Raw genomic sequence first — 26987 nt, 5'->3', positions numbered from 1 at the left:
TTTAAGATTTTGAATAATTTGCGATGAAATTCTTTATTTATTGCACACAGAAAAAACATTTAACTGGAATCGTACATATTATATATGAGAATCGTATGTAGCTGTTTCTTACTTCTTATTTCCTATGGTATATACATATAATATGTCACATTTATGAGATATCTATAATCCAGGAAGTATGCTGAAAACAATACAACACACAACATTAACAATGGCATATATAATTCATATGTTTAATACGCTTTGTGCAACGTTTTGGTTTCGGATTTCTTGGATTTCTGTAATTCTGTAATATGTTGATATCGTTTGGTTAATTAAAGGTACAACTCTCATTTCATATATATGGCGATTATTCTCGTAGACGGCAAGAATCGCATTTTGGCCTCGAATATACTTATTTTTTATTTTTTTGTAAACATATAGACACTCAGTTTAACTTGTATAAGAAATTATTCTCTTTTGTCTTTGGACTAACTACTTTATATATATTTATGGATTTTTAACTATTTACTATTTTGCTTAAAATATATCAATAAGTTAAAATATTTAATTTTCCCCAAATTTAGATTAATATATTTTTTTTTTTTGGTTTTACCAAAGACTATTAATTATATATTATCTACGAAATTTTAGATACAAGTTGCTTACTAGTCTAATGTCCCATTCCTAGGTTCCCGTTTAGACGCTGGCATCGCTGTACTCAATTCGAACTGTGCGCCGCGGTCGCTGCCCCGCTATCGCAGTGGGATTCGCATCGCTGGCTGTTAGGCTGCGCAGCGCCAGCAGCTCCCGCGGCTACAATTGCGTCCGCTTTGAGGTGCCATTGATGGTTGAGGTGGGCGCATCACCTGGAGTCTCAACGTAGGAATAGGAGGGCGTTTCCATGACTAGGGGATGGCAAATCTCGTAGACGGGCACCTTCAGGCTCGTCTTACGCAACCCACCCAAGCTGCTCTGTGAGCTTGAGCTGGGCCCAAACGAGCGTCATCTGGACTCGTTGCCCAGCTCAGAATGTGACGGATGCAGCTCGCTCTCATCGCCAAAGCTGTGCGCTGCTGCGCTGGGGGTAATACTGGGCGTACGTCCTTGAATGCGTATGGCGGACATGTCGGAGCCCCGACGGGAGCTTTTCAGAGAGACGCTCTGCCGTGAGCAGAAGCAGCGGCATATGATGCGCTTGAATGCGAATCGGAAGTCTTTGGAGAAGAGTGCATAAATCATGGGATTAACGGCCGAATTGCAATAGCCCAGCCAGAAGAGGACCGAAAACAGTAGCGGATCAACGCAGTCCTGGCAGAACGGCCGGATAATGTAAATTGTAAAGAACGGACACCAGCAGAAGATGAACATGCCCACAATGATTGCCAAAGTCTTGGCCGCCTTCGTCTCCATGCGAAAACGCTTCACTTGCGCCTTAATATTGCGCCTGCCCATTTTTTTGTTCGTGGATCTCGGGTGGCCAGCCACGACACCTGCTTCGCTGGTGTTGCTCTGCCGCCGCGACAGCTCTGGCAGCGCCTTCCCGACCTGCAAGTAGCAGGAGCTGCCTCCATGATGCTGCTGTCGATAAAGTTGCGACTCTGTCGACTCGCGTCCGTGGGCGCCGTTATAGTGTACGGAGAAAAGGGCGTTGCCGGAGGTGCGCCGCTCATGCGTTGGCTCCGCCTGAGCCATCTCATTTATATTTTCGCTAGACGGATACGATACAGATATCTTGATTTTATCGTGCTGATGATGTAATCGTCGCGTGGCATATTTGCTGAGGCGCTCCGGCGATGGGGTGCCTAGAGTAGTTGTGGTACTTTGAGTGCTGCCGTTGCTGTGCAGCGAGTCCTGCTGGTTGGAGCCGCGGCCGCGATGTATGCGCAACGTTAGACGCTGCTCCTCGAAACGAGAGCCAATGCCCTTGGAGCCTGTTGAATGGGAAAAATTGAATTAACATTAGTTTGGCGTTGCACACATTTCACATACTGATTCCTGCTCTATTGAATATCGTTCAAGCGCCCCGCTTCGCAGCTCGCATTGCGCTTAAATGCCCTCTGCGTTGCCATTGTCATTGCCTACACTGCCTGGCTTGGCATGTTTTCCCCGCCCATGCGACATGTCTTGGCGCTCTGCCAGGCTGCACTTTAGCAAATTAAACGCGTAATTATGCAAATGTCTTGGCATAAGCACAACAAGCACTCAATGCAGGCCCTTGTCTCGCCGCTATCCTTGGCAACAATATTGTCCTATTGCTCGTCTTAGTCTTGCTTAAGCTGCTTTCAAAGCGAACTTTATTTCATTAGCACACATACATTTGCATAATTTCACACACACTCGCACAGAAACACGCGCAACCACTCACGCACTTTAGTATTCCTGCTCCCTCGGTCTGCTGCTCGTTTTGCATTTATTACTCATACGCACGTTTAGCAGCTGTATAAATTTTCATTATCCGCCGCGTGAATGTAATGAATAATCAGCGCAATAATGCCATGTCATTCGGATTGTTGCTGCCGTTTATATACTGTTCAATAATTTAGGACTCTATGCAGCTCTGACCTGCGTTAACCAACCATTTACTTTGGCCTAAACCTATCCAAACATATTAGTGGATACGAAGGCCACAATCACTGTTATATTATATAGTAAAGAACGCCAGAATGCGCTGCCAATGTGATTAAATTAAGTGCATGGCCAAGATAACGAAATCTGCACTGAAATGACAGGGCCAGGTTTGAAAGTGAAGTCAATTTTTTATAGATTAATCATATAAACATCATCACTTTCAGGGAATGCTTTTCATTCCTCTTAAATGAATTTGAATTAATTTCTTTTTAGTCAGTTTAAAGAATCGTGTGTGTCTTTATGTGTTTTGGCTTGTCTAATTGGGGCTGTGTGGGTCTTGTTATTACCTTAGTGTGTGCTTTCTGTTTACCTGTAGAACGTCAGAACTGCTGTGTCTAGCAATTATTCTTAACATAAATTACCTTTAATTTTGTCGGTGATCGATTTTTGCTCTTTGTTTGCTTTCATTTTATTGAAATTATTTTCACTTAACCAAATTATTGGCCGATATACACATATTAAGTACTATACTACTCTGGTAACTGAACTGATGCATTCGACTAACAGAAGAGTGAAACAAATGGGGGCCTGCTTAATACAATATATGTATGTATGTAGTTACATCTCGGAGTACTTAGCTCAAAGCGTGTGTTGTATATATAAACATGAAGTAACATTAATTTAGCTTAAAGTACAGATATAGGTACACGTATATGTATGTATGTCTTAAGTCTAGTTAAATACGCGAAAATTATTGCCATATAGTTACAACGTTGTTCAATGCGAATACTGTATGTATCAGTGGGGCTGACGGCGTTTACAAAAGTACAAAAGCGAGGTGCATTGCCTTATGTCAAGTACTTGTATTTGTAGTTGTTGCTGTTGTTGTTGTTGTTGTTGTTTTGGCTGGTACTCCTGCCGTATGGGGCTTGCTTAGAGCACACGACCCTTGCAGAAGCCGCCGCGCCGTATACGTCTGCTGCCCGTGGTATCCGCATCGCCATCTCTGCTGCTGGCTTCCTGCGGCAGTGAGGCAGTGCGCTGCAGGGGACTCGGTTCGTAGTTGCCCATTAGTCAGCTGAAATCAACTCCATCGCCGTCGTCGGAACAGCCCGAAATGGTTTTGTGGAAAGTGGCGGGCGCCATAAGGGCCCGCGCAGCAATCATCTGGAAATTCTCGGAGGCCCTAAAGCCACTGCGAGTACACACGCAACGGCAGACGATGCGCTTGAAGGCAATGCGAAACTCGTGGGAGAAGAGGGCATAGATGACCGGATTAATGGCCGAATTGCAGTAGCCCAGCCAAAACAATACCGAAAATACTGTCGGCTGGATGCAGTCCTCGCAGAACGCGCGTATCAGATACATCGTAAAGAACGGCAGCCAACAGACTATGAACCCGCCCACAATTATGGCCAATGTCTTAGCCGCCTTTGTCTCCATGCGAAAGCGCTTCACTTGGAACTTTGCACTGCGTTTGCCGGAACGCTTCTTGCCCGATGTCAAGCCAGTCGAGTTGCCACTCTCCAGATCATTTGCTGCTCCGCTGGCCGTGTCCAGATTGAAGGTGGTCTCGCCAATGTCGAAGAGGCTGCTCTTGAATGAGGCGCGTCGCCCGTTAGTGAGGTTGCTGATCCCACCTTTGGTGCTGCTGATGACGGCATAGTGGGGCGAGGGTGGCGGCTGCTGCGAGACACCCATACGAGGTGACTCCAACATGTTTTCCGATGAGGGAAACGAAACCTTGATGGATACCTTCTCGTGCCGCTGGCGATTCACACGCATCGAAGTCGCCCTCTTTGGCGTGCCCGTCTGGGAGGCGGGCTGTTGATCCTCATTCGCAGTGCTGAGGGCAGCGCCCGTTGGCCCATTGCTGTTTACACTCAGCGTCGAGGACATGGAGTGCACCGAAAGTGGCGTGCGCTGCGGTGTGCCGCAGGGGCGTCCACGATGGATGCGCAGTATTAGCTGGGAGTCATCAACGCGATTGTTGCCCCCCGATTCGCGTGGACTGCCTGCAATAAGTCAGTGTGGGAATTTGGCAGGAAGTCGAAATGGGACTCAATACAAAAATCACATCAAATGCAATCACATTATGTTGTTTTGGTTGTATGTAGTGGGTGTCATCGTGAGCACATGAAAACATTCAGCTTGTATTATACATGAGCTTGTGTATGCGTGATTGTTGTTTGTTTGTTTTTGGATCGGTATTGATTTCTGATTGTTTCGAGTTTTCTTTGGTTAGAGACACACAAAATTTTAGTAATAGGGCTAGCACACATGAGCAGAAAACGGGAATCTAACTACGTACGTTCACACATAGATATTTATTGAAAAATTTTGCAGTTTATCTTTAATTATAAGAATATACACTACTCCAATATAATATATATTGTATGTTATAATATAATTTATAAATGTATAAGGAATAAGCAGATATTCGGTTTTTATTTAAATTGAATGCCTTTTTGTGGGGCATGCTTGAAAATTGTATTTATTTATTTTTAAGATTATATCAAAAAGTATGGATTTTAAAAAATTTGGGAATTATAATAGAACATGCCCGAATGTACAAACAGCCTAATTACAATTGAGTATTGAAAAATATTTATCAAATAATTGATTTAATCAAAAATAAGTAATTAAGTAATTTGGGGAGTTTGTTAATTAATTAGCTGGGGTTTTTATGCTTATTGATTTTCTGGTCCGTGTTGACATAATTAACAATGGTTGCCGATTTGTGGCCCCATTCGTATTAGCTAATAAAGTTGGATTTTCGTAAACAGTCGATGTCAGTGTATATTGACAAATTGACGGAATTGAATGAATGATTTGAGTGTAATTTATACTGAAAATATTTTATTTGATGTAACCAGATTATATTTCACATAATTTAAATTTCACATTTTAAAGCATAGTTTCTGACTTAATTAAAAATACTTTTTATAAAATATTCTATGTATATATATTTAAAAAAATATATATATGAATTGGATTTGTGTGGTATTCATATTGGCAAATGCAAATGATATAAATGACAGAAAGTAGACAGACCTGAAAAATTCCATTTGCATAAAAACAAACCTTTTGACATACATATGTAAAAATGTAAATATGGAGCAGAAGTCTTTGATATTAAAAGACCGAATGAAAAAGAGAAACAGCCATTGAAAAGCTTTTAATAAATTTGATAAAGTTTGAAAAGGGAAAATGCGAACACGGTATGGTAAATTTTTCCATTAATGTGAATATGAAAACTATTTTATATTGTATTTGTTTCCCGATGCGGAAGCCTTCCGAATGGCCGCAGGCATTGAGTGGGATAAACATATCTAAGCTGCGCGGCTAAAGCGAGGCCTTCTCCACAAACAAGCAAATAAAATGAAACTGTTTTCCGCCCAAATCATTGACAAATAGAAATGCCACCCATATGCAAATTTGTCGCTAGAACAACAACACACAATGGAAACTTCATGAACAATATAAAGCATAACAGAACAAAACACATAAAATATTTAAATCCGTATACGAAATAACCATTCACAGCCAATTTCAATACAACGGATTTTGTGGCTTGTAAAATAATTATATTGTCAATTATTTGTCATTTGCTTTCATTTGTTATTTTAGTGGTCATTTTTTGTTTTGCTATCTTTAATTGACCTTTTAGTTGGTATTTGTAAGACTGAAACTGAGGCAAGTGAAAGTCAAGGTGAAATCTAAAATCTTAAAAAGGCTGGCGTGAAAGTTCCAGCGGCTGCTGTTGACATGCGGCCCTGGCCCTGGTTAGGCCCATTGAAATTGAAATTTTGAAAGCCCTCAGTGAAACTGGCGTAAGAACAATAACAGGCTCAAGTGCCACGCCTGACACTCTTCTCCTGCTGCTGCTGCTCCTACTGTTGCTGCTGTTGGTAGTGCTACTGCGTATATTTTAATAGACGTCGCCATGAACCTCAGCTAGTTTATGAACTTGAAACTTGATTACCTTCAAAAACCACTAAAGGGCGAGTGGGCCATATAGGAATTCTACCCTTACAGTAACAATAATAATAAAAACAAAAACAAAAACAAAAAACTATGCACACGCCCCCGCATTGTGTCACGAAATGTTTTCCGACTTTTGCGTTTCGTGTTGTGTGCTAAAACTAGGACCGGCGCGCAAAGTGAAAGAAATGAAGACACGCACGGCAAGTGGTCCGTAGAAAAAAGTATAACAAGCTCAGCGCCGCTGTGTCTACATGTGTGTTCCAAGGCTGTCGCATGATATTCAGCGAGCGGATGTTTCTGAAAATCAGGGCTTTGTCTTCAAAACAGTGTCAACTAAGGACACGCCAGCTGCAAAACAAAGCAACTCAACAGCCCAACTGAGCCCAAAAACGGGGCATACAGCAAACAGCACGATGGCATCATAAGCCAACAAAACAGCATTTAGGTCATAATTACGAGACATTCAAGACCCACTCCTTTAATGCTGATAATATTATGTGACACACGCGAAATAGAGTATTGGCAGGAGTGGAGGCGTTGGGAATTTAACGCTCAAGTTTTTCATATTTGATTTAAGCATGTATAAAAAAATCGATTGAATGTTAGTATATATAGACATATAGAATTATATATAAATATATGATAAATTAAAAGTGTTTTGCTTGTTTTTCATCCAACATCTACTTTTCTTCTAGACTCTGACCACATTTGAGCCCAACCAAATTATAGCAAGTTGTATCGTAATAGAAAAACGAAAATTATAGGTTACAAGAGTCGGGACATTAAACTGTCATTAGGCTTATGGTGAATTGTAGGCACTTTTGACTGGGCTTTTATTTTGGGACTCGCACAAAAGTAGCTTTTCTCGGCCCACAATTAGCAGGAGCATTGAACGCACGAGAAGCGGCTTATTGATTTTTATTATATAACCAACCAGTCAGCTAGTCAGCGAGTCAGCGAGTCAGTTAGTCAGTTTGTCAGTAGGGCAGTCAGTCAGCCGGTTGGCCTTTTTGGCTTGCTCGGATTATAGACACTGCGTGCGCTTGGCTTGACAACATTATTGCAGGTGGCAGCCAAGTCGATGAGATCCAAAAGCCGAACTAGAACTGTGCTCAATGAGCTGATCAGCTGGAAGAAAGTGCGCTGCAGTATTGACAAAATATTGCGCATCTAATGAGCCACATAGGAGAATAGACTCACACATTCATACCTATGTATGTGACATCAGTACATACAGACGACAAGGGCGTACGAGCTGCCCGAGTATTTAATGGCAATTTAAAAAGACACTAACTTCAAATGAAAGTACCCGTATAGGACGAAATAAAAATAAATAATTTAACACAGCAGCAGAGATACGTGGGTCACCCAGACTCATCTCAAGCGTGCGGAATTTTGTATTTTTCCTTTTCTCTAACGTCAGAACTTTTTTCGTTTCATTACATTGACGCTGCTTTTTGCCTAAGCTGCTGATTCGTTTGATGTGTTCTCTCGTATACTTGGATGAAAAACAATGCCAATTATTACAAGGATCGCAAACGAGACATATGCTGCAAAACAACGTGAAGATGTATGCTTCGTATGATAAAACTGTGTATTCTAGCATTGAGCAGACTTTAACGTGCTAAGTGTGCTTGGATTTTCGTAGATTATGGGCAGGAAATACTAAAGCTTTAACGCCCATTCGAAGATGCTCTATGTGGCTTTCGTTGACAGTTGTTGGGTTGGGATATTTCCATTATCGCATATATGTATATACATATGTATATTTATAATAGTAGTTTAACTTATATGGGTAGTCTAAATTAAATGAGTATTTAAGCTACAAATATGCAATGTAAAATTAGGTAATTTTTATTTAATTAATCAGGATTTTAGTGACAAGGATTTAGTATACAAATTGAGATTTTAATTACCTTTTTTTAATGTAGACTTAATTAAATATTTAAAAACTTTGTTCTATCATTTACATTTGGATTATGTCTTAGGGTTCTATTTATAAATACTTATTAATTTCGTTTTTATATATATTTGTGTTGTTTAGAACGTTTCATGTTTATTTATAATGTATCGAGTGCAAGACACAATAACGAATTTCCGACATAAATATGTGTATGTGTGTGTGGTTATTTATAAATGTCAAACATGATTTTTACAATTGTTTATAAAACATATCTGACAGCAGTCGCTGTTGGACTGATAAAACAATTGCTGTATTAGACACGGGACACAGACGCACAAACAGAGAGATGAATTTCAAGATTGCTGACATAAGCGTTAGATATTCAATATTTCGTTGAACCATCGAAATCAGTTTCGAAATATTGTGTTTAATCTATGAACTTGTTTTCGTGGATATGTTTTACCAGGTTGTTATAGACAATGGCTCTGATGTGTCATGTTCATAATGTGTGTGTACAAATATATATATATATATATATATATATATATATATATATATATATATATATATATATATGTATGTGTGTAATTTTATATCGACTTTCATTTGATATTATTGTTGTGGTGTTTTTTTATTTTTAATTTATTTTTTATTAAATTAAAAAGAAACGGGGCAAAGACGTCACTCAACAATCTACACGAATAGAGTTTAAAAAATTGATAAACAGTCAATATGAATATTGAGGATAATTTATGTATTTATATGTACGAACTACAACCGCTACGAGGATTACAAAACTTACTATTTAAGAGTATCAAATCGAATTGAATGAGAAATATTAGAAAATATTAAAGGGACAAAACTTTAAGCTACGCACAAGTTGCCATTAATTTTGTGAATGAGAGTTCAAAAATGTGTCCAAAAGTTTAATGTTTCTTTTAGCTACCAATCTTGATGTTTACACTACGAGAACAGATACGAATTGTTACTCACCCTTTGTGGTCTTGAATCCTTGATTTATTGCACGCGTGGTGCGCACCGCCGCTCGATATATACGCCAATAGAAGAAGAGCATTACAAACATGGGTATATAGAAGGAGCCCAATGCCGAGTAGAGTACATAGCCTCTATCATTAGTGAGCTCACATTTCCAGGGGCAACTTGTTGCCGGCTGTGGCACATTCGACGCGGGCGCGTTCAAAATATTGGAATCCATTTCGGTGCTAGGCGAAATTGTGCTTGTTGTTGTCATGGCTGCAATATGTATTTCAGCCGAGTCATCGATTGGCGAGAAGTTGTGATCGTATGGATTGTAGGCATTGCCTTTGCCATTGCCATTGCCACTTTTAGTTAACAAGGAGCTAGCAGCATCGTGCTCCTCCTTATGCTTAATTCTATCTACATCTAGTTGCTCATCCTGTGTGCTTGACATTGTGGTGGCATAGTAAAGCGTATAGTTTCCCCGTGTGTAGGTTGGCTGTACCACGGCCTGAAAGAAAAACACAAACGTATAAAATATGTACATATATGTAAGTATGCATATTTGACAGTTGACGGGTTTTTATTAAAAGCTTTATCATCTGGCTAACCCCGTCAAAGTGGTGGTATATATGAAATGTGATGGTGTATATTAAATGCTTTGTCATCCAGCTAACCCATTGAAATTCTAGACTCGCACACAAAATTTCAGAGTCACACATTGCTCACAATAAGCCAATAAAAATTCAACTTAAAGCGGTTTATTTTGCAAAAGATATTCTGGAACGTGCTCTGCATGAATATTATGCCAAGGTGTAGCATACATTTAAGCGCCAGGAACTGGATGTACATATGTACTATATGGTTTCACAATAACCAATAAGTGAAGTCGTCAACCAGATACTCTACATCAATGAATGCTGCAATTAGTTTGTGAGCCTTAGCATAAATATGCTTAGTTATAGGACTTATTGTTAAAGTTTGTCATTATGCTAATTCTATTCGGATAACTGTCGCTCATGAAATCAGAGGCCTCAGCCACTTGGGTCGCTTCTCATTTACAGAGTATACTTATGTATTTTTAACATAAAGTCCACACAGTTTAAAGCTTCTTCCGAATGCCAAGGTCGACACTTGACGAGAATATATTATATGTTCTGTCATTTGCAGAGTAGTCAACTGAATATATGTGTGAATGTATGTACACCCGATTCGAAATTGAATGAAGTCAAGTGAGAGAGTACGGGATAAGACGCTCTCACTGCCTGAATTTCTGCCAACAAAACCACATGGCAGTCGTATAATAATCGCTGCTTCCAGCAGCTGTTCGCGTAAATCAAACATCAATTATGCTCGTGAAATCAGTTCGAATCCAAATGCACTCCGTATATGCGCTCATACAATATTTGTACGTCTCTGTCAATGCGACCTAAGGCAACAGTTGCTAGTTGACTGGCACGATTCGATGGGCATCTGCCATTAAGATTAGGCATATAAACAGGACAAGATTTGGCCACCAGCTATGCTAGATTTATGTGTCTTAAATGGGCTGCCCAAGTGACATACATATTTGTAGGTGGCTCCCACTTGCTAGCTGAACGTCTCCGTCGACTACAAAGTTGAAACAATATGGCTAGTAAATTTGACCCAAGTTGGCCTTAGGCTCGTTCGGCAATAACAACAGAGACACAAGCACAAAGCCATAGAAGCCCACACAGATACACACCCACACACACACACATTGGGGACAATAAAGTGTTGCAGGAAGTCGTAATTCGTTGGACCAGTTAGTAGCCATATCGCTGCTGATCTGATTACCCCAGTACAGGGCGCATACACATGAATTATGCCATGCTGCCTGTCGTCGCCTGCTGCCTGCTTTCGGTTGGACTCCCTGTCCGCATGTGTGGCACATCATTATCATTGCCATTACATAAGAGTTTTATGCATGTGTGCCAAAAATGACAACACTAAAGCAGTCGCGCTGATGGCAGCAGTGTGCCAAAATAGCTGGAAAAAAGGGGAATGACTAAAATACCCTGTAATAGTTGTCGATCGGGTAGACTGACGAGAAGTCGTTGCTTATGGCATGCCCTACATCAACTACCTTCCTTTCACTCTAATCTACGTTTATTTGATTATAGTCAAGTAAACCCTAATCAAGATTATAGTAGGCAGGTTATGCAGGGTATTTCTCTTCTAGCAGAAGGGTATTTCCTAATCATGTAAGCCTGATCAAAGGCACTTTACTTGTTTGACGTGCATGTTGACACAAGTGAGCTAGATTGCAAGCTTTGAAGACTTACAGCACTCGCCTCATTTTCAGCTGCGGTTAGGCAACGGTTCAGTCCAAAACTTTAACTTGTAATGATGTCAATGACAGAACATTGTGGTCCGAAGGGTCACCTAAACGTCGGACTGAGGTTTCTTTTGTAGTTGTCGGTGCGAGTTACAAGCGAGTGGATTGCCTGCCAAAAGCAGTTTTCATGGTTTCAGGTCAGTGTGGACAAGCGCTTTACACTTAAATTTACTGTAGTTGTGGGTGGGCTTATGCATGGACAGTGTGATAGCTTACCTTTTGATCTTTCCAGCCCACCAAAGGCGGAAAGCAAATTACAAATGAGAGTACCCAAATGCCGGCGATTAACGACTTGGCCTTCTTCGTTGACATAATGCTTGGGTAGGTGACGGGTCGCGTGACTGCCACGTACCGATCCAAAGATATGGCACAAAGATTCAGGATCGATGCCGTGCACATCCAGACATCCACTGCCAACCAAATGCGGCACCAAACGTCACCAAATATCCAAACCTAAACAAGTTGGAATTAGAAACTGTCTTATTTGTTTTCCTTCTTGATTTGGATTGATTGCTTGATTGCTTGATTGCTTGATTGCACTTACCTTGAACACCTCCCAGGTGGCCGAGAATGGTAGCACCGCCAGACCCACCAGTAAATCGGCAACGGCCAAGTTAACAATAAAAAAATTGGTAACACTACGTAATTTGTTTGAACAGAAGACGGCGGCAATGACTAGACAATTGCCACCGATGACCAATACGTTGATAAACTCGAGTATGGCCAAAGAGATCAGGTTCGCCGGTTCCGTCCATTTCACAGATTTAATGAGATCCTCACACTCTGTTTCATTCATGGCGGTACTTTTGTGATGGGTGTATACTTGTGTTTACCACCTGCAAGCCAAGTTAATAAGAAACAGCGAGCATTACTAAAGGTCCATTCAGCGCATAATTAGCTGGCCGCTTTAGGCCACACAGACGGTGCGTGGGCGGCATGCCTAATTAATTTATGAATACATAGTACATAGATATCAGACCACAAATTCAAGTTCTCGAGGCATGGCCAACATAACAATAGCCAAAACAAATGCGTTCTATTTTGTTGTTTGCTTAGCTTGATAGTGCACGTTTTCGCTGCTTAAATGAGCGTCCAGCAGGCAATCGGCTAAAGCACAAACTTGAAACATTAAAGAATAACTTCGTCTGTTCTGGGCAAAACCCCAGTAAAAAAGTCTCTCAACTATTAGTTACGTATTAATTGTCCGCTAAGTGCCTGTGGAAACGGAAGCTATACCATTTCATTAGTGCAACAGTATTGTGCCCAGGGGCTGGCGAAATTTATAATTCAGCTGGCGTTGACGTTGTAATTTAATTGACATCATTTTGGATATGTTTGTTAAATGTAGCTGGCAATTGCTATTCAGAATTTATGAATGAATTCAGACTCAAATACGGATTGTCATTTCGATTGCTATCGGCTGATCGAACACGCAATAAAGACAGCGCTACTACAAAATAGCCACATTCAAAATTCGCGCTCGATTTGGCCACTAATCAATATTTGTGGCAAACAGCTGAAACAGTTGAAATTATTTGCAACTTTAATGTTCTAATGATCGGACAGCCAAAAGGCAACAAGACATTATTTCATATTAGGGCTTGGGCGACGTAATTACCAAGCATGAAATATTCAAAGCACGCAACAAATCGATTACACTTTATTCGACAGTGTACAGACCCAACACTCTGGAATGCGTCCTCAGCTCTATTCAAAATAGACTAGTACTTGAGTTCGATAGAGCGCACGTTCTCTTCTACCCAATAAGTTAATTATATTACAAGATTTACCACAAACCAAAATAGTTGACATTTGCCCCTGATAACCAGGACCTCCAAGGTAAATTGGCCTATGCCTCACTTGATTTCTTACTGTCATTTAATATTGAATGTCAGTTAGTTATTTCCCACAGCAATCAATTGTTTCTGAGTCAGTGTCAAGGAAAGAACTGACGTCGATCGAAATTAACTATTCAGACTAAGAACTACGGCTGGGTTCAAGAGCAGCCGTATATTGGAAATAACAGCTGAATGAATTCGTAGAAAGTAAAGTCAATGGGCAACGGAAATATTAATATAATCATATAAAGATGGCAAACATGTATTGCACTTCTTAGTCCAATGTCGTCGTCTGTAGAATTTGGCGTTAAGGAATGATGCTTTTGCCGGCTCAAAATAAATGTAATCAGTGGCACTTTGTCTGAGTGAAAGGCAGCTGAAATTACTCACATGACAAACAATATATATATATATAGTATGTATGTGGTATAAGCCGGCAGAAGCAGCCTTTGTGGACAAGGCTGAAAAATATTTTATAGGGCGCCCGGTGCGGGGGCGTCGTGGCATGCGCCAAAGTGAGTCTTCTGTTGCGTTGAAAATTAAAAGTACATATAAGGGCTTTTCATTTTAGTGCAATATTTGTCGTTTCTTTTCGAGGGAGGTTCGCATGGTAAAAATAGCTTTATGGCAGCTAATAATGAAAAATGACTAAATTGAGTTACAAGTTGAAATTGGCCAACATTAAATTCTTGCGCACGATAAATAATTCACATTTAAAATGAGAGGCGTCTATAAATCGGCAAAAAGCTTTTTTAATACAACTCATACGATGCACACGCACTTTTGGACCTTCGTTGCGCATACATCCAGTTGGCGAAGGCTTTATAGCCGACGGCATTGAGCGTGGGGGCGGTGCATGGATACGGAAATGTGCTCGTCTTAATTATACGGCATAAAATGCTGAACGGATTTCGAAATGGTTATTTAAAAGACACTCAATTTTAATAATCTGCTATGTAAATGGAGCATGCCATCAACTGGAAATATACTTAATTGAGCGCATGGAAAAGAATTTTGTGTGAATAAAATTGTAGAAAACTTATTGAATTTTATCAGAGCCCCATCGATGATTGTCAACAAAATAAATAATTAACTTGGAGGAAATTACCAGCACAGTCAAGAGCCAGAGTAGAAGAAATAGAGCATGCAATTATTTTATGAGAAATTAATTTCCGAAACTTCACTCGCATTCATGTTGTGCAGATGTTGCATTTGCATTCTAAGTTATTTTGTGTTTAGCGAAATTACTAGTGACTCGCTGTTCGCCTGGGGGAAAGGGCAAATGGGAAGCTTGGCAATGAAACTGGTTCAATTTATAAAAGCAGAGCTTTGCGGAAATAAAAAATAAACAAAAGTTTTGCGTGTGCTGTTGCGCATTGCTGGGAAAACACAGCCTTAAGGGAATTCAACTAAAAGTATTTTGTTTATGGCAATAAATATTCGTTTGCCAGCTCAAACAATACTGAATTTTTTAATAGTTTTCAATTGAAACGACTATGAAGCCTTTGTCTTTGTGAATCTTTAGAAGAGCTCTATTATATAGTTAATATTCAACATATTTTCAAAGGAGTGTGGAGGAGAATATATTAAGAAAATCTGTAATATCAGTAGTAGTTGTGTGGCCACATTCTCTGAAAGTCTCAAATTTGCCAGCTACAAATTAAATTCACCGCTAATTAGTGCAACTTGCCACGTGCCACAAAATAATCTGAATTAAGCGCCAATTTTGCACAAATTTTCTGTGAAACTGCACCATCACACGTACCCACAGAACCCGGAATAGAACGCCACAAAACACACTGAGATAAGTTTTTTTTTGCGCTCTGTAATTTGCGGCAGACGAGTTTCCGTGTTAGCAACCAGCAAGAACTTTCAATTTAATTCTGATAATTGCTCGCGAATGGCGGCCAACAGGATATAGATAAGAGATAAAAATAATAATAATATGGCCTAAAATTCCACGCGCCAAATAACTCCTCGTAATTTGCAAATTTATGTTGACTTGGCGTAGAGCTTTATCATTAACAGAGCAGATTATGCTGCGATTGCGAGGACGGTGAGAAGTCAAGACATCCTTGAGCCGTGGCTGCTTTGTGGTACTTGAGTGGGCTTTACATAAAGCAAAAACTACACTTGATTAAATCAGCAGTCGCACGAGTGATTAACTTAATCCTACTGCTGCGGCGGCCAGATTAAAGCTTACACAATGTCAACTTGAGGCAAAATCTAAGATGATCTTAAAGGCTCGGCTAAATAGTTTGGCTATTAACGGAGTCCTTGAATCCAAGACAAATACTGTGGCGTTCATCTCTGCTGTTTAATGTGCTTTTTACGAGCTGACGTGTAACGTGTGTCGCTGCGATTCGGTGGCGTATACGTTACAACACACACTCACACACCCACACACACACACAAATGCACATGCAAACATGCGCGCAGCTCATAAAAGCAACGCCTCGCTACCAATGTCGCAAGTGGCATGTAGATTTACCCTTAGAATTTATTGCCACACATTTCACTAATGTTAACTGCACTCCTGACGGAATAAAGAACAGCCTGCTCACTGCTGTGTAAACCTGACAGTTACAATATAATCAATGTCTATGGCACATTTCAACTTGTCAATGTTGATTGCAACACGGAGAACAAGAGTCGAGACAACTGCTGCAATGTGCAACTGTGTCGCTACATCTGCCACACGCGCCACATTCCACTTGCCAGCGCCTTTTCCGATTTACTGTTGAAATGTGTAAATTGCCTACCACCATAGAAACATGTTGGCGTCCCAGTGGCACCAAAGTCCTAACTGTGTACTCACAGGATGTGCGTGCTTCTATTAACAACGGAAACATGCAGCGGAAATATAAACAGGAAATGTTGCCAGCAATATTTTCAACACGCCAACTTGACTAATTGCAGATACACATTTAAAGTTTTATGACGAATGAGTGGTAAAAATAGTTTTAATTGTGCTACAAAGCTATAATAAGTGTACATGCTTCAAAGGCAGTCCGCATGTATTTTACAATCCTTGAATTTTCTTTATATGGCATGCAGGACCTGGTAAGACATAAACTGACTAAACTGTCTTATTCATATTTTAGCTATGCTTCTAGTACCTATTATTATTAATGACTAAATTGTGGGCCTCGTGTGGCAAATAGATAGGAGCTAATCTTAATTGATTCAATCAATGCTCTTTTTGATTTGCACGCACTTACCTGTAGCAGCAGGCTGTTGAGTACTTGTAACCATGAATTACGTTTAGTTCGTTGCTGTTGCCTTATTATGGCCATGTTGTTGTCGTGGCTGATGTTGGCAAACATTGGCCAATGTTAAAGCCCCGATAGCTGCGTCTGCTTGCCGTGGCCCGTTTGCGTCCAGACGTCGTCTCCATTCAGAACATTGAACAGTGTCGCCTCTGTGTCTTGTTGTGTTATGCAAACTGAGCCGCTGACGTTGGGGCACGGAACTGTCTGGGCTGTCTATAGTTTCTGTTTACATGCAACAATATGGGGCACGATTCACTTTGAGCTGCACTTTCACTGGCATCGTTGACTCTCACTGAGCCTGCAGCATACTCATCAGCAAAATGCTGGCACGATTGTTTACACGACTGCCTAAAAGCTTCGACAACCTTTTTGGCACGGAGTCGAACGTGTTGGTATAAGTTTTCTTGTTGTCCTTCGCTTTTTTCTTTTTCCTTTTTTTGTTCAGATTGTGACTTTTTTATTTTTTACATGTATGCTGAAAAAGAAGAGAGAGAGAGAGAGAGAAGTAAAAAGGTTAGCGAATGGCTTAGCACATGGCACTGACGTATACGCAATGCGACCAATGCCACCTTTGTACTATCACGTATTAAAATACAGTTTCTACAGATGTTGCACTTAAAATCGATTGCGAAAATGCTTGAAATCTTTTAAATAACTCGCAACAGCAAGTAGAGCAAAACTGCAATCCAAATTTAATTGCTGCGTTTTCAATAACTTGTTTCCCAACAAATCCCAGTGCACAAATCACCTGTTCATTTAATAAGTTCGCAGCAATTTATTACTCTCGATTGCCATTGGCAAAGTTTTCTTATTATTAATCGAGCGAAATTGTAAGCCTCTTACTTTGGCTCTGCTATGCACACATTGATGGCAAAGTTTCTCCCAGGAATATAATTTGTGTATTGAGTTCCTCACAATTGAGTTGCCTGTGCTGCTATAAAAAAAGATTTTCTCTGATTAATTTGTTTTTCTCAAGGCCCATTGCGGTTGCATTCCTGACGTAGTTTTTTTTCGTTTGAATTTTGCCCAATTCTCTCGGCGTTTCGTGCGCTGTCATTTTTCAGCTTGTCCGCATTTCTTACGGACCCACAACTGTCAGTTAGTCTTTCCCTTCCTTTCGCCAGCTACGAAAATGAAACGTCAAAGTGCAAAGTATGACAAATTGCATTTCCATTGTTAATTTGTATGCATAGCTTGCTTCGTCTCTTCGCCCGTTGCCCATGCAAATTAGCTTTAACATTCCTATACACATACCCATAGATACACAATTCTTGACTCTCAGCGGCCGAAAAACTTTTTCAATTCAAGTTTGCCGAGCCTATACTATTGAATATTGAACAAAAATCAATAAGTTACGTTACGTTGATTATTTTGACTATTCTTTGCTCAATTAAATTATAGCACATGCTTTTCTATTTCAAACACGCACAACACACTGACTGCTGTATGTATTCATATGTAATCTTTATTATATAATTGCTTAGATTCAGCAGCGAAGGTTAAAAGTTATCCAAAGGTCAAATAACGTACGTAATTTGAATACTATAGTATGACATACGTATGTATTGTGGAATATGACGCAATATTCTAATGTATTATTTACTCTTTCTTCCTTGTAAATCACAATAATGATAACTATTTTTACTTAACAACTTATTTGGCTATCACTGGCACAATCTAAATCTGTAAAGGTTCGTGTGCCTCGACACACCTTTAAATAGGGCCTTTATGAATAGGATTTAGGTAGGCATAGTTATTTTCAGACAGAACTCTTGGGTCATCCAAATAATTTGTGCCAGCTAATTTCCATTTGGACAGCTAATGGATATGGTCAAAACGTGTATCTCGAAAATGCGTCCTAATATTTATTAATTTATTGAAGCGGTTAATGATTTATAGCCGTTAAGCATGAAGACACGCGTATGCGTGGCATATTTATATCCGCAGTTTGGTTTTAATAAATTAATATTATTTTATTGTAAATATGTAAATATGTAAATATATATGGATTGAGCCCTCTAAAACTCAAGCCAACCGACTATTTAAAATGAAAACAAAAAACAAAAAAAAAATGCTCATTGTTTACATTAAAACAGATTGCAAATAAAATAAATTTAATAAATAATTATATTTTTCTTAGTCACTGTCCAGATACAAATAATTTCTTATCATAATAAAAACATACTTTTAGGCGTATTTAAAATTTCGAAAAAGCATGAAATTAAAGCCACGTTAACACAGAAATTGTTGTAATCTATGGACTCAACAGCCACGGTGAATAGAGATTTATTGGAAATGTAATATACATATGTCATTTAATATACACTCGCTACATAGATCATATATTCTACTTAAGTATTTGGGATTTTAAATTGTGTCGACCATTAGAAGATTAAATGACAGAAATATTGCCATTAGGGTCCATAGCGTCCAGCTTAACTGCCATTTCTGAGTATGATGACTAACACCAACAGCAACAGCAATTGGCCACACGTTGTTGGTTAGTGTGCGAGTGTGTGTGAGCATGTGTCGCTAACAAGGCAAAATCACCCGACTGCATAACAGATTGAGATTTAAACCGAATGCCATTTAAGTGCCGGGCCACAACAGTCTTACTCTTGGCCCCCAGGCATTCCTCGGATCTACTTGTAGCTGCTTACATTCATTTGTGCTTCATTCATTGTGTTCTCACTGGCGTAAATATGTGTAAAATACTTTACAACAACAACAACAACAGCAGCAGCAACAACAACAACGTACGTTGCATGCCACTTGCATTAGTAGGCGTCCGACTGGGGTGTCGAGGCTCTTTCTTGGGAACACACACTTTAGACGATGCTGTGGCACTTAAGTATGTGGCGCTGCTGCTGTGCATGTGTATGAGTGCCTTATGACATTTATGTACATTGCTGGGCCAGATGCACCCGCACACAACACACACGCCAGCACTTTGTATGCTAAATGTACATATGTAAATGTAAGAAGTGCTGATGCGAACCGAGCGGCTAGTTCACTTCCGTCTAACAAAAGGATTTATGTGCCATGCACAACAAATACGAAAAATCTGCAGCAATCTTTTTCGCACACACACTCACACACACATACGCACGTACACACCAACTCAGAGAGAAAATGAGAGAAATATATGTAAGTGGGAAGCGTTGTCTTTGGCTTTGCATAAAAAATTGGCTGTGAAAACGCTTTGGGCAAATTTGTTTTCAGTTTTGCGCACACATTTCTCACTCTCTGCTCACATGCTCAGCCAGTTTCCCTTTCATGCTGTTCCGCGTCGTGTTTTACAGCTGTGCGGTTTTATTTGCGTTTCAGCATTTTTCACATTTCACTTTCCAGCTTTTTTTATTTGGCAGGCGAAAATATTTTTGTGGCCACAACTAATTTGCTTGGCCATTTCAAATTCTAAAAAGCGAATAATTTAAAAAGCAGTTCAGTTTACATTTCATATTAGAGAAGTATAAAATAATTCATTTTGGTAATACAATCTCAAACTGCGTTTTATCAGAGCATATTCTGTTTGATGATGTATTACAAGCTGCATAGTTATAGCACTTTAATACTCACACACATAAATCCTCATATTTTAAATTATGGAAAAATCCCACCGCTTGTCGTATTCATTCACACACATATGCACTTGCTTAGGATCATTGGGGCGTGTCGCCAAAATGATTCGTGAATGGGCGAATGAATGCCGTCAACATAAACGCTTCAGTTGCTGCCAAAGCAGCCATGCCCCATAACTAAAGCTAAACGAGTAATTAGATGTTTAAACATTGCTTTTAATTAAGTTAATCGCAATCGCCAGCACGCACGACTTAATAAAACAAAAAACAAATGAATTTCAGCAGGGCATAGCTCGATTTAATTTATTTGCCAATGAGAGGGAATTTGTTATTCCTATTATCGAATCTTATGGCATTATTTACGAACAACAATTTGGACAAATAGTTTCTGGGATGCGCCATTGAAAATGAAAATGAAATTGAAATTGAAATCGAGCGGAGCTCAGAAAACACACGAGGAACTGCACAATGCCAAATTGATGAGCTGTTGCCAATTCGAAATGCCAATCAAAATGACAGAATAGCACAAATCGAATCCATAAATTGCAATACAATTTTTCTGGGGCCCATTTAATTTGATATACTCTGGCGTCAGACCCGACGATATACGTGAGTTTCTGCCCCAACTTGTCATATTTACTGAATGTTTCAGTTACAGGAATTTGATTCCCTTATCACAACATAGATAACATGGTTTATACCAAAGACCTTTGTGTACGTGCTGTACTCTATTACTCCACTCTATAATTTTATTATGTAAAAAAATAAATAAAAACATTACTTCTCGAAACTCAAAATTACATAATATTATGAAAATTTTACACAGAATTTATTACATTAATTTTAATCTAGATATTTAAACCAAATCAACATTTCGATCTGAATTATAAGGGTATATTTTTTTCGACTACTTGACTACTTGATTTCATCTGTATAATAATTCAAAATGCAAATGCATTTCTGTTATCGCACCGAGAAAACAATTTAGATGCCAATAAATGCATATATGCGCTAGGGGCGTGGCTCACGGGGCCCCCAAAAAGGAATTTGATTCGATTGTTTGTCTGTTGCTTGACAGCTTTTACATTTGATTGAATGCCTGATGACTTTGGCAATGACAAAACTAAATGACAAATTATTAAAGTGATCAGAGTGAATCATTACTGAATGCCTCACAATTCATTTGGGCAAGAAATGAAAAAGTTGACGCCATTAATTGACATTTTCTTGTAGGCATTTTATGCAACGTAAGGTAAGTTAAGGTGTATGTGCGTGTGTGTATTGGTGGGTGGGTGAGTGGGTGTAGGGCTGTGCAGTTCATTTAGCACGTTTCGGGTATAATCCCAGCTCGGAATGTAATTCGTGGAAAGTCACTGTGGGACAGCTAGAATCGCACTGGGCTGTCTAGCAAAGCTCATTTCCGTTTTATATTTAAACACTTGAGGCTAAAATGTTTGCTTTGCCCAATGCCCGGAGCTGTGAGGCATCAGGCACCAGGCACCAACCACCAACCACTAGGCACCAGCGCAGTGCAAAATCATCATAAAAAGGCAAGAAATGAAAAAATAAATAGCCAGCCAAAGAGGGTGGCAAGTTCTTGTCTATGAGCCTCCCAGGAGGTGCCGGCGGAGGTGTAGTTGGTAGTGCTTAGCGAGTGGATTTTTAAATTAGTTTCCCGACTCTATGCAGACATGCAGGCGAAACGACGAGGGGACAAGAGCACACAGAACGAACTGTTTGGCGACCTTCTTTGGGGCAAATGGACTTCCAAGTCATTGGATGTGACATTTTGGTGCTTATTTAAATGAATTAAGTGATTTTTCAAGCGCTAAGCTCGCCACGAGCTGCAAACTCATTTCCGCTCAGTTCGCATTCGCTGTTTATTTTTCCATTTTGTAGCAGCTCGTGGCTCTTTAAGGTTCATTTGGTTTTCATTTTTGCGGCAACAACGAGCTGTTTATTTACAGGCAATCAAAACTTTAACAGCCGCTCACAATTTGCCGTCGCTGTTTTATGACACTCTATCCAAATAGACGGCAACGAAATATATTAACAAAACTCAAAATGTAAATAAACCAGCTCTATGGCAATACTAAAGCAGGTGCTCAAAGAAGAATCTCTCTATTCTGTCGAAAATACACCTTGCATGATGTACATATATTGTATTTGAGCGTCTTTCTGCTGTAATTTATTTGCTACAACTGGGATAGATTAGTTTTAAGAATCTCCCGACCCATTTGATATGCTTGGAGAAATTCCTGCTCGACCGTTAAGTGAAACTTAGGTAAACTAAATAAAAAGAATGTGTGAATCTTAATTGAAGATGTAAAACATTTTGTCGTGTTGCATGCGAAAGTTCTGCGTTGGCTCTGGAAAGTGGTAAAGGGAAAATTCGCCCTGCAGACACAAAATTCAACTATGAATAAAGCCTATACTTGAGGTGCTTTATAATCCAGTATTATTCTAAGCAGCCTCTAAGTAGCTCTGGTGTTTAAAGCAGACCTATGCTCATTGCGTGTGCCTGGGATAGGGTATTAAGCCACGTAATTAAGACGTGCGCCCCCACAAACAATGTGTTAAAAACAGTGTGCAGATACTTATATGCTCAAAATAACTTGGACTATCTGCTTTTCTGCTGTTTTCCGTGTCTGCTCCGCCATTTTTTGGCACACTTTGCACACGCGGCGTATGCGCAATGAGGCTTGCCAGTCAACCTTAATAATTGTTTATTTTCCTTGGCGGCCTGGGACTTTGTATTGTTACATAGTACTGGGGATACGTGTGCCTTGACAGGTGCGAAGCGACAACCGTGCAGTAAAGTGTCAAAGTGGCACGAAAAAAAAAAAGAAAATAAGAGAGGAAAACCCGAATCGCTTAACACAAGCCCTCACAATTCATAAAAGGATTGTGCCGTCTCGCACCTCAGTCCGCTTTTGTACCCACATCGAAGACATTGTTGGCATGTACCTTGCAGTAGTCGTGCCCAAGCTGTTTTATTGTTATGCTATTGTTATTTAATGCCAAGCTTAATGCCAGCACTCGCTAACTGCAGACACCTAAAACAATTTTATAACCGACCCATAAATAAGTATGTGTTTCAGCTGCTTTCCTTATAAGTATGTACGTGTGGGTCTGTCTCGCGCTCTCCGATAAAGACTGCCCCCGTCTGGTTAGCCACCCAGTCACCAACCACTAGTTGTTAGTTTCTATTTTCCGCACAGATACACGAGCTCACACACACATAGAGAGAGGTACACACATGTCATTTTGTGCCATACATTTCTCACTTTGTTTGTTGCACATTTGAATATTTTCGCTTTTGTTTTGGTATGCAACTGTTCTAAAGAATCTCAGGTTTCAGAACCTTATGCACGTAGGCTGTGTCTGTTGTCGAGCTATTATTATTATTATTTTGCCATTGCTATTTAGTTTAGACAACGAAATGTTGCAAAACTATTTAGCGTGCATTCTCCAAGTGCAACACCTGACAGAATTCATTCAGTTCAAAAGCCACAAATTGATTGCACGTGGAATGAATTCCTTCAACTCCCAATCTTGAGTGAAGTACATGAAAATGCTTTTACGCGCATTATGAATTCATGTCTTTTGTTAACCTTTGTTAAATCGCATTTGTGATTCTGAACCCTCCTTAGCTGTCAATTATACCTACCCGAGTAAAAGTGTCACCGAAACACTTGTGACGATCAGCAATAAATGAGACCCTAAACAGATTGGAAGTAACTCAACTTTAAAGGTGATGAACTGCTCATATACAAATACAGTTTACTTTTCTGTCATGTCAAGTGCTAACAAATCAATTTCAAAATTGTTTGTTACCCAACTCAGTGCTGGCCGTACGGAATATACGCCTGGATCTCAGTCGATTGTATTAGTTTCACGTTAGCTTGCAGCTCTAATCGGCTCAGCACTGGAAGCCGTCTATTCAGTTTCAATGAGAGAATTACTATAACAAGATCTGTTTGCATTTAAGCACGTGCCAAACTTGAAAAGTTGCTAAATTACAACATGAGAAATACGCGTGTTTCTTTAATTGCATTTTGTAATATGCCCTTCCGCCTTGCTGTTAATTACGCCGTTGTCGTTGTCTTGAACAAAGCAAAACACTAGAAGAGAAAAAAAGGCAAAATTTCCGTAGCTACAGCGACGGCAATAACAAATTGTAATTAGCTGAAGTGGCGGATTTACGGCTGGTGCCAAGTGCAATAAAAGTCATTCAAAATCGTTACACTTGAGAGTTCAGCCCTGAAACTGATCAGTCTCTATGTGTATGATACCCGGCCCAAAAACAAGAGACGCCTATTACAGATATCAATTTGCATAGCTAAACGCCGCTGGCAGCTAAACACAAAAAAAAAAGTGCGTTTCGCTCAGCTCGAAACTTACCTGAATAAATCATTGGGTTTGCGATTGCGATTGCGATCTTGAAGCCGACATCAACGGCTACGAATAATCTGGGCGAGATCGGAGACTCCAAATTGATTGGAAATTCGGTCAAGTTTTTAGTTGTTGTTGCTGCGGCTACTGTAGATGCACTCTAGAGGCGGTAACCGGCTTGACAGTTTGCTTAATATTTGATTTGTTTTTTTCTTGTTTTTATATATCTATTTAATGTTGTCTCTGTCGCTCTACTTGCTGTTGCGCGTATTATTTATGTTAGTTTGAACATATTTTATGATTGGCTTAGCTGTAGCACGAATTATTCACTTGAGCTAGCTGAAACACAATTAATTTGTCGATCGTAAGCGCCAAATTTATGAATAAATATTTATTAGCTGTCATGGTACGAGCTGCTTGACAAAAATAATTGTAAACAGCCCAAGCTATTAGCGGACATTATGATAAAATGTTGTATTGGTATTAGTTAAAGTATAAGTATTGGTATGAAAAGAATCTCATTATGAAACAAAAATATAATTATCCGCGGACATATGGTTAAAGTGTTGACAGCATTGCATATTAGTATAGAACCAATCTCATTATTATATATAAATATAATTATTCATGACTGTAACAAACGGCTATATTTCAATCACATTTTGGAATTGGCAAAATTAAATGTGCTTTGAATTATTATTTAATAGTCATTATGCAAATGGCGAAACATTAAAAACAATGAAATCATTTCCCAATGATGCTAATTGCTGCCAACAAAAGAAATTATGTATTTTGTAGCACAGACAATGCACACGAAACACAATAAAACTCAATGAAAGACATTTTACTCTTGATTTCAAATCTGTAAATGTATAACAAATGAGCGTGAGTACATAAATGTACTATTTCAAGCACACACACACACACACACATATTGTCACTCACAAACACCCACTCAGAGTCAATTTGTTGATTTGATTAATAATTCCATTTCGAATTGTTGCTTGTCCAAAATATATTTCACAGTGTGAAGCACGTAGCCGTTGCAGCTGCTCAGCGTGCGGCATTCACTTTTGGGATTATTCACTGTACTATTCAATTAATTTACTTGAGCATCAATCCACGCTTAAATCCTTGCACTTTTGTTCAATTCGAGGACTCATTGCCAACTGAATGCGTACGACGGAAACGCGGCTGCGATCACGACTTCGTAGCACGACAACGAACGCTCTTCACTTCGGCACCCACACACAGGCATATTGATACACACACCCACACAGACACAGACACGTACAGTGCACGTATTCGACTATCTACCGTTATGACGGCTTCAAAATTGCGTCGATGCGAACGTTTTCATGCGTTGCACAACCAACGCGGTGGCATTTTCAACACGAACTGATTGCCAATTCGATTCTAGTTGGCGCCACAGCCCCAAGTGGAACGTTATGGAAGTGGAACACCAGCAGAACAGCACAGTGAGTTTTCCAGCAAGACAGAACAGCAACAGACGTTGCTGTTGCCGGCGTTTGCGTTTACGTTGGCGTTACGGACAAAAATCGCATGCGACAAATTTGGTAATGAGAGAATTACTTTCGGCCAAGTAGTATATCAATAACGGGACTAATTAGGCGCATTTTCTTGTACATTTTTTTATTGTATTTTATCGGATTTGCTGGCGGAATTTTGTCTCAGAAATTCTTTTTAATACGCGGCTACTTGTTAGCCATTTGACGCCGCTTCGTAGCAGCAGAAGGACAGCGTGAAGGGACGCATAATAAATTGAAGAGCATCAAGAAATTTGCTGATGACCAGCAAAATGGGGCAATAAGGGAATAAAGGGGCACTCGCTGCTACAGAGCGTATAAAAGTGTGAATTGTACAGAAAATTGTGTTGGGTTTTCCGTTTTGACACTCCCTTTTTGCTTTATTTGCCATTTTACTTGATGATCAAGTTGACATTGTCAATTTAGTAAATTTCTGCTTTGATTTTTATGAGAGAGAAAAAAAAATGAAAACTTATTTATGCTTTGATTACTTTGGTTATCCTTTGGAGTTAGGCTGCTGATTTGATTCCGCAACAGGAGATTTAAACCACTTCGTCAATATGGATAATGGGCTACC

General features: G+C 39.6%; 1 protein-coding gene across 2 annotated transcripts; it reads right to left on the bottom strand.

Moving 5' to 3' along the window:
• Positions 1 to 26278, bottom strand: Oamb (Octopamine receptor in mushroom bodies). Of its 2 annotated transcripts, none has more exons than XM_018000691.2 (7): positions 25972 to 26278; positions 24873 to 25202; positions 16837 to 17362; positions 12322 to 12613; positions 11994 to 12230; positions 9434 to 9929; positions 1 to 1913 (listed from the first exon to the last, which is right to left on the bottom strand). In XM_018000691.2, the coding sequence occupies exons 4-7, from the start codon at positions 12571 to 12573 to the stop codon at positions 985 to 987; spliced, it is 1914 nt and encodes a 637-aa protein (XP_017856180.1). In that variant the 5' UTR covers positions 12574 to 12613; positions 16837 to 17362; positions 24873 to 25202; positions 25972 to 26278; the 3' UTR covers positions 1 to 984. The 2 variants fall into 2 exon arrangements, with proteins under 2 accessions (XP_017856180.1, XP_017856178.1); XM_018000689.2 differs by lacking the exon at positions 1 to 1913 and adding an exon at positions 2995 to 4565 and having other exon boundaries at positions 25972 to 26277.
• Between the last annotated feature and the right edge of the window lie 709 nt (positions 26279 to 26987).

The sequence above is a fragment of the Drosophila arizonae genome, chromosome 2 (assembly GCF_054131065.1).
Source record: "Drosophila arizonae isolate 15081-1271.41 chromosome 2, UAZ_ARI_1.0, whole genome shotgun sequence".
In the NCBI taxonomy this organism is placed as follows: Eukaryota; Metazoa; Arthropoda; class Insecta; order Diptera; family Drosophilidae; genus Drosophila; species Drosophila arizonae.
Note: the sequence above shows the minus strand (reverse complement) of the source record. Positions and strands in the feature narration are given on the sequence as shown.

Bases quoted from the DNA above. Each gene is read 5' to 3' on its own strand.
- Oamb (XM_018000689.2), bottom strand. From the start codon at position 12,573: ATGAATGAAACAGAGTGTGAGGATCTCATTAAATCTGTGAAATGGACG. The intron at 12,231-12,321 runs GTAAGTGCAATC...CAACTTGTTTAG, and splicing joins CCACCTGGGAGGTGTTCAAG to GTTTGGATATTTGGTGACGT. The intron at 4,566-9,433 runs GTGAGTAACAAT...GACTTATTGCAG, and splicing joins AGGATTCAAGACCACAAAGG to GCAGTCCACGCGAATCGGGG.